The sequence below is a fragment of the Rhagoletis zephyria genome, unplaced genomic scaffold (assembly GCF_001687245.7).
Source record: "Rhagoletis zephyria isolate East Lansing unplaced genomic scaffold, Rhagoletis_zephyria_1.1 Rzeph_scaffold_00638, whole genome shotgun sequence".
Taxonomy (NCBI): Eukaryota; Metazoa; Arthropoda; class Insecta; order Diptera; family Tephritidae; genus Rhagoletis; species Rhagoletis zephyria.
Genome location: NW_016157722.1, coordinates 50,193 through 63,047, shown reverse-complemented (window position 1 = coordinate 63,047; position 12,855 = coordinate 50,193). Strand labels below are relative to the sequence as shown.

Below are 12,855 nucleotides of genomic sequence, written 5' to 3'. Positions count from 1 at the left end.
GACCACCCACAACTCTTACTGGACCAACAACAACACTTACTGGACGTCCGGCGCGGAGAACAATTAACGAGATAATGAGAAACTGACGAAACGAGTTGCTTACTTTTAACAGCTTTTTCACAGAAAACTAGTTTTCGCACGTAAGCTCCCTTTTCGTAGACCAGGTCACATATAAACAGCGACGGAACCCAGTGGGAAAGTAGTAATGCATTACATGCGTGATAAATAATGTAATGTATGTATACCTTATGAGTTTTAGAGTCCATTACTGATTAATATTTAATCAGCATTCTAATGTATCCAAAAAGTAAAAAAAATGCATACTAATCCAGATACATTACTACTTTTCGTAGGAAATCGCTATGGGGAAAACAATGCGTTTTCGAATGAGAAACCAGCTGTTTTACTGATTATTTTTTCGATTACCCATTACATTACATGTTCCCACTAGGAAATTTGGCAGGTGAGAGAATTACAAATAGCTCTTTTTGTTTACGATGATATGCAGTAAAAACGGCAACAATCAATATTGTTTTATATTCTTCTTATATAACCATCTTTTAAACCACCCTGTATATACGCAGTGCGCTTTCTGGGCAACACCCTTTCGGGGCAATATTAGTAAGTACGTTTTCCCTAAGCTCGCCCAGGCTGGACAGCTGAGTAGCAGATCGGACAATGCTTAGAAAACTCTGTGGCTATACGTGAGTCTAAATTTGGGATTGATGCAGAGTACCCAGCTGAAAACATATCGACTTACTTTTTTACCCGGGTTAGATCGTTCCGTAGGTCATGGTTCCAGATAACATACCCCGTCCAGTCCTCCCTGTATGGGATGTGGCTGGTGAAGGCGCCACTCGAACGCGGCATCAATATGAAGTGATTGATTCAGCCAGGAAGCTTTTTAGAAATTGAAAGGCCGTTCAACCAAAAGTAGTCAATTTTTTTTCGTGCAAACCTGCGTGAGTTGAACGCAAAAGTTGCCTGAAAAATCGTCTCATATATATGTCAGTACCTCAAGCGTCTTTAAGAAAACGAGAATAAAATGATTGGTCGAAATCCCTCGGGGATACGTGTGAGACTTTGCCCGCCTTGGGTACAAATATATTTTTGCTCGAACCCCAAGGCTTTTTAAAATAAAGCGCTTAAGTACCTAAGCAGGTCACCTTTATCAGTCGAAAACTCAAAGGGCATGGGCTCTCAATCACTCTCTTACACGTTTGGCTGAAGCTTCCCCTTCAAGAGACATATTTCTGTTGAATGAGTTGATGAGCAGCTCCCTTCGTGGCGCTCTCCCAGCTGCCGTTTAGCATCCTTCGGGGCCACTTAGGAGTATCGACGTGCTTTATAATTTTAGTAGCTATTTTCTTTGACACTCAAAGGCTCTTGGATTTATTGAAGCGCCAACCAATAAAAATGCTCTAAACTTAATTATTTTTATAAGGCAAATATTTATTGAAGTTCTCTCGAGATTATAAATAAATAAGAAAATAAAAAATCGAATTTATGATAAACATTGTAAATTCAAGATTGCATCATAATGGACTTGCATTAATATAAATAAACAAATAAATTACTCAATTAAATAAGTTAATAAATAATTTAAAAATAAATTAACTAGTCGTTGTGGATAAATAACGTTTGCATAGGGGTTTCAGTCAAAGAAATTACTGCGAAGAAATAGAAAATTTATTTTAGTTAAAATATATTTATGTGTTCGTAAATATAATTTAATATTTATTTTATTTATAGCCTATTTTATTTTATTTATTTCATTCATTTTGCTTTATGTACTTTACTGAGTTATATAATTTTAACTTTTCTACAACTAATGAACGCACTTAAAATATTTAGTGACTACTTCAAGCATCAAATTATTACATATAACTCTTTTTTTTTTGCTTTGTATTTGTGTTTTGTGTGATTTTTAGTTTTAATTGTTTGTATGTACTTGTATTTTGTGCTTTTGCTTATCTATTTTCTAAAGTCTACAAAATTGTTTAATACATTTTAAATTTTATAGTAAAAAGTAGACAAAGTAAAGCGTTGTATAAAAGAGGTAAATGGCGTTGTACGAGTGCTGAATTAAGAATTACCAATTTTTTTGATTTCTTAAATTTTTTAGTTCTTCAAATTAGCAAAAAATGGCGCGCTGAGTACAAAAAAAATATCAGCATGTGCTACTGTTATGCATTCGAATGATTAAAAACAGATTACTGAGCATTTCATTTCCATTGTTAAAAATGTGCTGAATTACTAAAACTTCAAGCTGAATTTACGTAAAACAAGAAAAATTTGAATTTGTTGCTTTATTTAGTGAAAAAAATATATATTTTTAACACAAAAAGGCGTGCTGAATACAAAAAAAAACACTCAAATTATTAAAAGCGGTCTGTGCATTTTATTTCTACAGTTAAAAATGAGCTGAATTAGTAAAACTTCAAGCTGAATTAATCCAAAACAAGAAAAAATGTACTTCAATCGCTTTATTCAGTGCAAAGAATACAGATTTAAAACAAAAAGGTGCGCTGAATATAAAAAAAAACACTCAAATGATTAAAAACTGGCTGCGAGTTTGATTACTATCGTTAAAAAAAACTGAATTACTTAAACTTGGAGCTAAATTGCTCTAAACCCACTTACAATTTTTATTTTGTGGAAAATATATATTTTGCAATGCGCTGAAATTCGTAAATCCGAGCTGAATTAGGTTAAAATATGTAGCAATTCTTGTTTGGCTTTTGATCAAATGAAAACTGTTCATGTATTTGCTGCGTGTCGTCAAAAGTGTTCTGAGTTACTCAGCCTGAGTAACACTAACTGCTGTTCTTGTAAGCGCGCTGAATAGCACAAACATCCAGGTGGCAAATTGGAGCTGAATTAGACAAAGCTGTTTGATACAAAAATTTGCATTGAATTATTCGCTTACTGCCTCTTACTCGGCACGTGCATTGAAAAATATTTGGCCAATTTCGCATTGACAAGAAAAAAAAATCGAGCTAAATTCAAATAGGTAAGGCGAAAATACTCGTAAAGTAGTTGAATAAACATTTTAAGAAATTTAATTTAACTGAACACTTTTACTTTATTTTAAATAAAGCTGTATAGAAATTCTTTTAAAAAAGAGGCTTCCTAGAGAGTCGAATACATTTTAATAAAACTGAATGATATAAGTTTGAGCCGAAATCGTTTCTAATACCGCATAAGTCTGTGCTGAATTCATTTTAACAAGCTGAATTTGTTACTTGAGCCGAAGTCGCATTTAACACCAGCATAAATATGTGCTGAATTCATTTTAACAAGCTGAATTCGCGCTGAATTGAATAATATTTTATATGAAAATATAAGTTCATTGAATATTAACTGAATTAAATTCATACGTACATAATATTAGGCTGAACTCGATATCACTGACATACCTATTGTTGGAAATTTATTTTAGTTAGCACACATACTTTTTTTCTGAAATTACATAGTTCCAATAGATATACATAAAATACGCCGATTTGCATTAAATCAAGCCGCAGACAGCTCTTCGTCGATAAAGCCTTTGTACAAAAGTCGCTTGGCTTCATTTGAACTTTGAATATGGCTTAGCACCGGGTTCTACTGCATATATCTTCATATTTTTCATATATGTTTGTATTTAAGAATCAAACTACATTTGTATGTATAAACTTAAAAACTAGTCTTCATTTATATATTTAAATTTTATTAAAATTGTAAGCGCTAAACTGCCACCAATACAGAAGGCCCAAACAGACTCGAAAGGCTCGTCGAAAAGTTCTCAATTTTAACCACAAATTAGTATGTAATCTGGTTCCTTGCTTTTGAACTGTCGAATAATAACTAACACATTACTTTGTAAAAGCAAAGAAATACAAATAGCTACAAGCTAAAATTACACTACTACATACATACATACATGTCAATGCATGTCAATGCATGTAATCATAAATAAATAACTTAACTAAATAAACACCCGCCTCGGGAGCGATTGCAAACAAGAGAAGACTATTGTGATTGTGTTGTATGGTGACAACGTTAGTACCCATCCAATGCAGCGGACAATCAGTTCGCATCGGATCGGTGAGGTTGCTGAATGTACATAGTACGCGCGACCTGCAGCTACATATTCATACATACATACAAACATACTATAAAATAAACCTCGGCATACCGAGTCCAATTCGTAATCGTCGTAATGTTTATATTCTCCGTTTCAATGTTCATGTGTGCGTTCGGGATTTGGTGAGTGTACCAGTGTGGGCAACAGTTGGCGGTGGTCCTGGTATTTGAATGACCGGCAAAGCGCCAGTCAATTGCGGATTTGTGTAGGCCACCGCACGTTCCTTCTCCGAATGGCTGAATGTGGAGAATGGCCGCAAGCGCACATACAGCACAGCTGATATTAGACAGGATGTTATTAGAATACCGAGCAGTATGATCAGTGTGATCGCGAAACCGGGCGTCGTCATGCAGATGAGTCCGTCTTCGCGCGCTGGAAATACCATCGTTTGCGGTGTGGCCGCTGTTGTGCCGTTCATCTGATCGTCAATGGCGAAGGTGAGGTCACCCGACGAGACGACTTTGATAATACGATTAAGTCCAACTTCCTGCTCTGGATCGACGGCACGCGTACGACGTTGGACGCGTCGCTCATCACGTCGCTTTCCAATACCGCTGCTCACATGGTAGGTGTCAACGTGCAATTGCGGTGGTGGTGGTCCATATTGCGACTCCGGACCAACTTGTAAGTGATGAACTTCTTGCAAATTGGGATCAGAGCATTGATCGGGACACTGATAACGACAGATTTGTATTGTGCACTGGAAATGTACTTCCATTGAATCGGGGAACTTGAATGCTTGGAAGTGCGCGTACGAGAGTACCGAAGCGGAGGCGCCGAAATTTTTGATTTTCGTAAATCGTGACATAAGCTTTGGTCGCGTGACGCAACCGCGTTGATCTACCAATTGTATGGGTGCACGCTTGCCATCGTGCGCTACACAGTTACGTACAAGCATATCGAACTTAGAGTCGTCGTCCTTGATAGCCAACACCATTGTCATCGTTTGGCCGATCTTCACCAATCCCGACACCTCGGAAGCCCATGGTCCCTTGCCAACCTGTATCTGCATCCAACAACCCACATTGTCACCTGCAAAGTCTGCGCGCACCACATCCAACATATCGACGGGGAACGGGCGGAATGTTACGCTTTTCTCGTATTGATCGTGCCAAGTGCAACGTAACTTGCGCGCTTGATCCCACACCTCCTGCACTTGTGGATCATACTGTATGACGATGATATTTTCGAAATAGGTGCCCGAACCCGACTCATGCCCATAGCCATACAAGCCGTTTTCTGTGTTGCCCGAAGTGCCGCACTCATGCAGTCCAATATCGAATGTGGCCGATGTGCGTCCCAATCCAGAGGGTAAATGCACGCAATTCATGTTGCTGTAGTGTCCCTTCGAGAAAACAATGCCGTAGAAAGGTTTATCGAATTTCACAAAAACTTTCATGCCATTCTTTTCGCACTTCACATCCAACGAGATAATCTTTGGCATATCCTGCACTGGTGAAGACCAAATTTCGTTGTTGCTCGATGCGCCAACACTCAAATCGGGCAGCACTTGTGGCGCATGCACTTGCTGTGGCGGTGGCCGTTGTGGTGGCAATGGCGGCGGTGGACCCTGGTAGGCTAGTTGAGCGGGTGGTGGTGGTGGACCGAAGGGTTGTCCAAGACTCAAGGGAATGCTCTGATGGTTGCCTAAAGTGGAGGAGAGGGAAACGTATAATAAATAAGATGACATAGTTTTTATGAGATTGGCGGTAATTTACTTCGTGCCGGTCCCGGTTGTTGCTGCTGTATGTTGTGCTGGTATAGCACTTTTGGCGGTTGTTGTGGTTCCGATTCCGATTCCAACGCCACCTGATCGACTTCATTGTCATGTTCGGATATCTCTTCTGTGCCACTGATGGCTTTGACCACGTCAACATCATCTGCAAGCGCGATCTGTAAATAAATGGAACGAAAGCTTTAGAAAAATGCATTAGACAACTTTTCTGCAAATTAGTAATCGAATGTGAATAGCTCTCAAGAAGTTTTGATGTTTAATATGCATGTATTTATATAATAATTGATTGACGTTTACACATTTGTTTTTGTTTGGCCGAGTGGCTTGAACCCAGGCCCTGCGGAGTGGAAGTGCGCACTGATTACCACTACACCACAGCGGCGGTGCATATATGTATTTATCTTTTTAGCCCATATCTAAAGGGACACTCTGCTCCTGACTAAATGCCACTAAAAAGTTCAGAAGACCTTTATTGAGTACGGAGTGAATGTGCTTGCAATGCGGCCATGTGTCCTGGGTATATAACATCTCGGAAATGGAGCTAGCGTGGACTTCGGCTTCTCCGGCTGCATCCCTAGAAATTATCTACCAGACGTTCGTACACCAATAATGCTTTCGTAGATCTGGATGTTAGTGCATCCACGTGTAACAGTTCGCTGTCCAATAGAAATTCGCGTGGTAAAAAATCACATCTAATCGATACTGCTGCAGTTGCCAGTAGAATAAGGACGTGGAATCCCCAGATTAATGTAAATCCAACCCTCAGTAGCTCTCGGGAATTTATACTGGCACAAAGAGACCACCACTATATTGTCCAAGTTTGTCACCAACTCATTGAGTAGACGGGACAGCACACAACTTGTTGGACTGCTGACTGGCCACTTCGTGTGGCACAAACACCTGACTGTGATAGCCGTACATGACAACTCCATCTTCCCATCCTGCCTTGAAGAGGATGAGATTTAACCCTAGAATACTAACCTTATTTTTTATTCCTTTAATACTAACGTTCGCCTATGAGGCTACTTTGAAAAAAAAAAAATAAAAATTCTGTCTTTCTAAAACCTTAAATTTGTTTAAAAAATGAGTTTAAACATATTTCATATGTTTTTAAAGTAAAACTATGAAATAATTCAATAATTTTTTTAATATTAATAAAAATAATTCGTATTGAAAATAACACATATATTTTACAATCTTTTTGAAAGGGATCATTTTAAAAAATTAAAAAAAAAACATTTAAAAGCGAACGCACTCAAACAANAAAATGAGTTTAAACATATTTCATATGTTTTTAAAGTAAAACTATGAAATAATTCAATAATTTTTTTAATATTAATAAAAATAATTCGTATTGAAAATAACACATATATTTTACAATCTTTTTGAAAGGGATCATTTTAAAAAATTAAAAAAAAAACATTTAAAAGCGAACGCACTCAAACAATCCATAAATTATCTTAAAGGTATTCGTATTTACTTTCACACTTAAAAGGAATAAGTTGTTTATCTTGTCTATTGTGAGCTGTACTTAAAAATGAAATCGACTTTTTTGTATCACATTGGGCCTTATGAATAAAAACTAAGCAATGCTTTTTTCTTAAAATTTCAGATCCTTTACGTAAAGTTATTCGAATAAATCAAGCAAAAGGTTTGAAATCTTAAGAAAAAGCAACTGCTTAGTTGTTTTTCATAAGGCGCATTCACTGAAATCTTCTTCCAAATTGTTCTCACTATCGGTTCCATTCAACGATATTTTTTCCAACCATTTTAGAACTTGTTCTTCATAGGAACACTCTCGAAAAGTAAAAAAAAAAATTAAATTCAAAACAGAAAATAGCCAAAAACATGTTAAAAACTGAAATAAGGACAGCAGACAAAATTACCTTTACTACTAACGTTCGCCTGTCAGGCGTCAAGAGGGCGNGTTTTTCATAAGGCGCATTCACTGAAATCTTCTTCCAAATTGTTCTCACTATCGGTTCCATTCAACGATATTTTTTCCAACCATTTTAGAACTTGTTCTTCATAGGAACACTCTCGAAAAGTAAAAAAAAAAATTAAATTCAAAACAGAAAATAGCCAAAAACATGTTAAAAACTGAAATAAGGACAGCAGACAAAATTACCTTTACTACTAACGTTCGCCTGTCAGGCGTCAAGAGGGCGCGGAACTCAGCCGCGCAAGGCCACTGTACAATGTGCGTTTGCTAACAGCCTCGTACAGCGCTAAGCTGAGTTGGCACGAACGTTTACTTTGAGCATTAAAAGCGTTCCTGAAATATCGCGCGGAAACCGAATTCGTTCCGCCCCACAGGCGAACGTTAGTATTCTAGGGTTAAAAGAGATTAAAAGGAACATGAAAACAGTACAATGGACGGCATGTAGTCAAAGTGTTGTTTTCTGCACGCATACGGATGCCCTGAACGTTATGACAAACCCATTTTCTATAGACCTGCACACCGCATTCGTATCTGCTATAAGATACGGAGGACTGGGTATATGGCGAATATGAACGATTGGTCATAGAAGTATAATTTCCTAATTGCCGTCGAGAGCTGACTAGAACGGGAAACATCATATCTCCGCCTGGCCACATCATCTGTATAAAAATAGCTGCAAAATCGAACGCTCTCTTTCTCTTAATTCAGAAGATCAATTCAACTGCCCGATTTTGCAAGTGCTTTCCAGGCAGAAGTATTCGCTTTAGTTGTCGGCTGTCGTCTTTTAGAAAGATAGCCAGGTGGCCTTTAAAGCCCTTGCATCTTTGACAACAATGTCGAAACTGATCAACAGGTCTAAAACTTTTTATACGCCGTAAATAGTCGGCAGTCAATGGCAAACCTCCGAGTGTATTCTGCCATGAAAAAGAGCTCCTCTTAAAAATACAATCCCTTTATGTAACACAACATCTAGCACGCGCCACAAATCGGGGTAGAAGCTCGGCCAAACATTAACATATTGGCTGCGTTTCTTTATACATTCCGGATAATCCCATTTCACAGCCGGAATAAACAGAATACGTTTGAAATGTACGTTAACATATCACCAGGAACGTTCTAAAGAATAAGTAAACAAAAAAGTTTATTCCAAACGTTCAGAATGAATAAAGAAATTCAGCCATTGTATAAACGCCAATCTTTTATTATTATTATTATCATTAAGTAGTCTGCACGATCTAGACTTAGTTCAGTTCCCGGTCATCGCAGGATTCCCGGAAATGAGGCTGCAGACGAGTTAGCCAGAGAGGATTCCACATTAGCTTCGAACGAGGATCGGTTCTCAACCCCAATTGTAACTAGTATATATAGAGACTTCTTTCTCCACAATCTTCATAAATCGACGCATGATGGCAGGTATTGGTATACTGGAACCCACGCCTGAAGGCTGGGCATAGCAGAAACGAAAATGAACAGGAAACAGTAGAGTACCTTTTTTTGCAGATGGCCAGCTTTAATGAGGAGCCTCCATAACGTAGTATGTGCACAACTTTAACAACCACTAGGTTTACGATGTCAAAATGGTACTTATCTGCTACGTGGACGTAAAGTTTTTCCGCCACTATTCTAACCTAACTTAAACTTGTCGCGTGTTATACACATTCTAGTTTAATGGAAATCAAATATGTATGTGAAAAATTTAATCGCAATCAATCAATCTATCAATCAATTAATCATTACCGCAAGCAACAACAATCAATAAAACCGCAAACTTCCAACGGTTCTTAAACGCCCCAATTAATATCTAGTGTTAAGCATACGGCAATAAATGCCTTTTCATCAATGAACGGGATGTGATGTTGCACGATTTGTAGAACACAACACAAGAAAAAGGCGAACCAATTTCACTTTTTTCACTACACACACCAACGAACAGACGATGATGACACCTGTTCCCAAGTAAGTAGTAGACGATCCAGCACACGCTGACAGACACTACATTTGTATGTAGTTAGTATTTACATTCTGGCCAAAGCGCAAATTGAGTTCAAGGCTAGAAAATGTGTCATTGCTTGCTGGTACTTGGCAAAAAAAAAAAGAAAAAACTTTCAACGACGAACCATAAAACAGTCAAATGTGTAAAATGTGCCAGCAACTGGTTGGCGGCGTTTTTGTGCAATTCTATTTCTGGGTTTGTTGACCACTTTTTGCTAGCCTTTTCGCCTTTTTTCTTTCTTTTATTTTTTTGTGCTGCAACATAATTTTCTTTCATTTCCATGCATTTGCTGCTTTCCTGTCTTCCCGGTGATAGTTGTTGGCAGATTTTCTTTTACTTTAATGGTGACAATTTATCTACGAGTCAAACTAGTTAATGACAACGCCGCTGCGGCAGCAATCCATCATCCGCATCAATATTCAACTTAAGTATGTATATGAGTTTATTAAGTTATGGTGCGTAGAGAGTAACATCAATATCAACTACCACACTTTAGCTTAGAAAAATTGCATGTGTAAGTACTGCATAAGTTTGCATGAATAGAGGAAAGCACGGAAGCTGCTCGCTCGTAGTGCATCACACGCAGCAATGTTGCACAGGCGTCGCGTAGCGTTGCTCATTACCGGAGCTACAATTTAATGGATATGTCGGCCACAACATTTGCCCCATTCGCGTGCAAGTGCATGTACATATACACAATTGGCCATGGCGATCGAGACTGTTTTCATTACTAACCGTTGGAGAAAATTGCCGTCTGCTCTGAACGACGCGACTGCGAGACTGGAGGTAACAATTATGCCGTTTGTGGCTCGTTTACTGCAAAAAAAAACATAAAGACAGCACAACTTAAGTACAGGCAGTCTTTTAGTTGTCTGCGCATGTGCAGCTCGCAAAACATCACTGCATCACTTGGTCATCAACGCAACGAGACACAAGCGATACGACGAGTGCTTTAAGCGCAACGAATGTATGAATGTATTTGGATTGACACAGAGCTTTCCATGAAAAATCAGCTGAAAAATACTTAGCTGACATTTATGTTGTTGTTGTTTTTGTGTTCTCTTTTTCTTTTGTGCTTTCTACTACCGGCCAAGAAAAGTAATATTGACAATGACAACTCTACAGCTACTTTTACAAATACGTGTAATACGCACGTTGACGAACGTCAATGCGTGTGGTGCATCCATTCCAACTGCTCATTGCTGAGGTGAGCCAACGGGCTGTCATTAATGAAAACGGAACTGCTGTAGCTTGGGACTTCTTATAAGGCAATGGAAATTAAAATCCATTTTCTTTTACTCTGAGTATAGCAGCAATGTTCCTTTTCTTGAACAACGTCATCCGAGTTTAAAACCACTGCCTCGAAAGATCGATCCCACTCTGGTGCAATTTAGAGCTGTATCAAGTTAAACTTCTAACTTTCTAGGCTTGACCTTGAAATATCCAAGAAAATTACGTCCGTCTTGTGACGAAACGCTGAATTATACTAGCTATCCATTCACCTGTTCTCTAAAATTCACTCACCTAACAGCCCGGGTTAGCAGGGACCGAACATAACAGTTATTGATGAAAACTGTCATTGAATAATTCACTATGAAGAAAATATTCTACAACTAAATTAAATTTTTATACCCGAGCGCACTTGTGCACAAGGGTATATTAATTTTGTTGACATAACGATTGTTTGTAAAAGGCAAAACGAATCGAGATAGCTATAGACAAATGTATAAATAAATGATCAGGATGAAAAGAGAAATCGATTAATCGGTGACTGTCTGTCCGTCCGTCCGTCTATCCGTCCATTCGTCTGTGCACACGATAACTCGAGTAAAAATTTAGATATATTAACGAAACTTTGTACGTGCACTTCTTTCGGGCGTAGGACGTATGGTATTGAAAATGGGCAAAATCGGACAATAACCACGCCTACCTCCCATGTAACGGTAATTTTCAGAAATACGAAAACGACGATATTTTAGTAACTACTCAAGATTATTCACTCAAAATTGATATGTACAATTTTTAGACGAAAAATAAGAATATTATAAATTTTTGGAAAATGGGCGTAGCCACGCCCACTTATGGTTACATGTGTATATCTTGGTAACAGCTGCACCGATTTCTTCCAAGCTTGGCACAGTTGTTGGTCTTGGTACGGCATACCAAATGGCCGAAAATTTTTAAAATCGGACAATAACCACGCCCACATTCTATATAACGGTAATTTAGAGAAATACGAAATCTTCCATAAATCAGTAAATATTAAAGCTAATTTATTCAAAATTGATGCTTGCAACACTTCTTTACAAAGACGTTTACGTTTATGATAACATTTTGGAAAATGGGCGTGGCACCTCCCACTTATGATCACATATATGTATCTCGCTAACCGTTCTAGCAATTTGTACCAAACTCGGTATGGTTATTGTTCTTGCCACATAAAAGCAAACCGTTGAAATCGGACTAAAATTTCGGCCGCTTTTCATATAACGGTAAATTTCAGAAATGCTTGAAATTTCAATATTTCGAAATTGAAGGACGCTAATTTACTTAATATTTATAGACCCCGGCTTATCATGTAGCGGTAGCTTTCGGAAAGATGAAAAACATATATTTAATATTTTCGCCGGGTATTTAATGTTCGGCTCCGCCCGAACTTAGACTTTCTTACTTGTTGATTTTTATTTTATAAGACCAAAATAACAATTATTTTTGATTTTTATCTAAATAATCTGTAAATAACAGTTATTTTTATCTACATATACATAGTATAAAGGAAAGTTGAGATTTTTTGCAGGGTACGTATTTGCACACACATGCGCAGCACATCCTAACATTTTACGCTCACACACGTGTGCTGTGCATATAAAAAATTAAAAACTTGCTCACATCACATGTGTGTGCTGTTTGGTAAAAAGCACGGGCATATTTTTATTAATATAAAGCACACGCACATGTGTGTGCTTTGCGTAGAGAAACTTATACACTTCGATTTCTATCTCAAATCTTAAAATAATTTTTTAATATGTTTTCTGTCATATAAAAAACAAACAACA

At 37.7% G+C, this 12,855-nt stretch overlaps 1 protein-coding gene across 1 annotated transcript in view; it reads right to left on the bottom strand.

Moving 5' to 3' along the window:
- Nucleotides 1-4,176: 4,176 nt before the first annotated feature.
- The window catches only part of dy (transmembrane protein dusky), a 14,927-nt gene continuing 6,248 nt past the window's right edge, over nt 4,177-12,855 (bottom strand). Inside the window, 2 exon segments of the mRNA XM_017613282.1 lie at nt 4,177-5,827; nt 5,830-6,022. Of these exon segments, the coding sequence (XP_017468771.1) occupies nt 4,230-5,827; nt 5,830-6,022 (1,791 nt within the window). The 3' untranslated portion in view covers nt 4,177-4,229.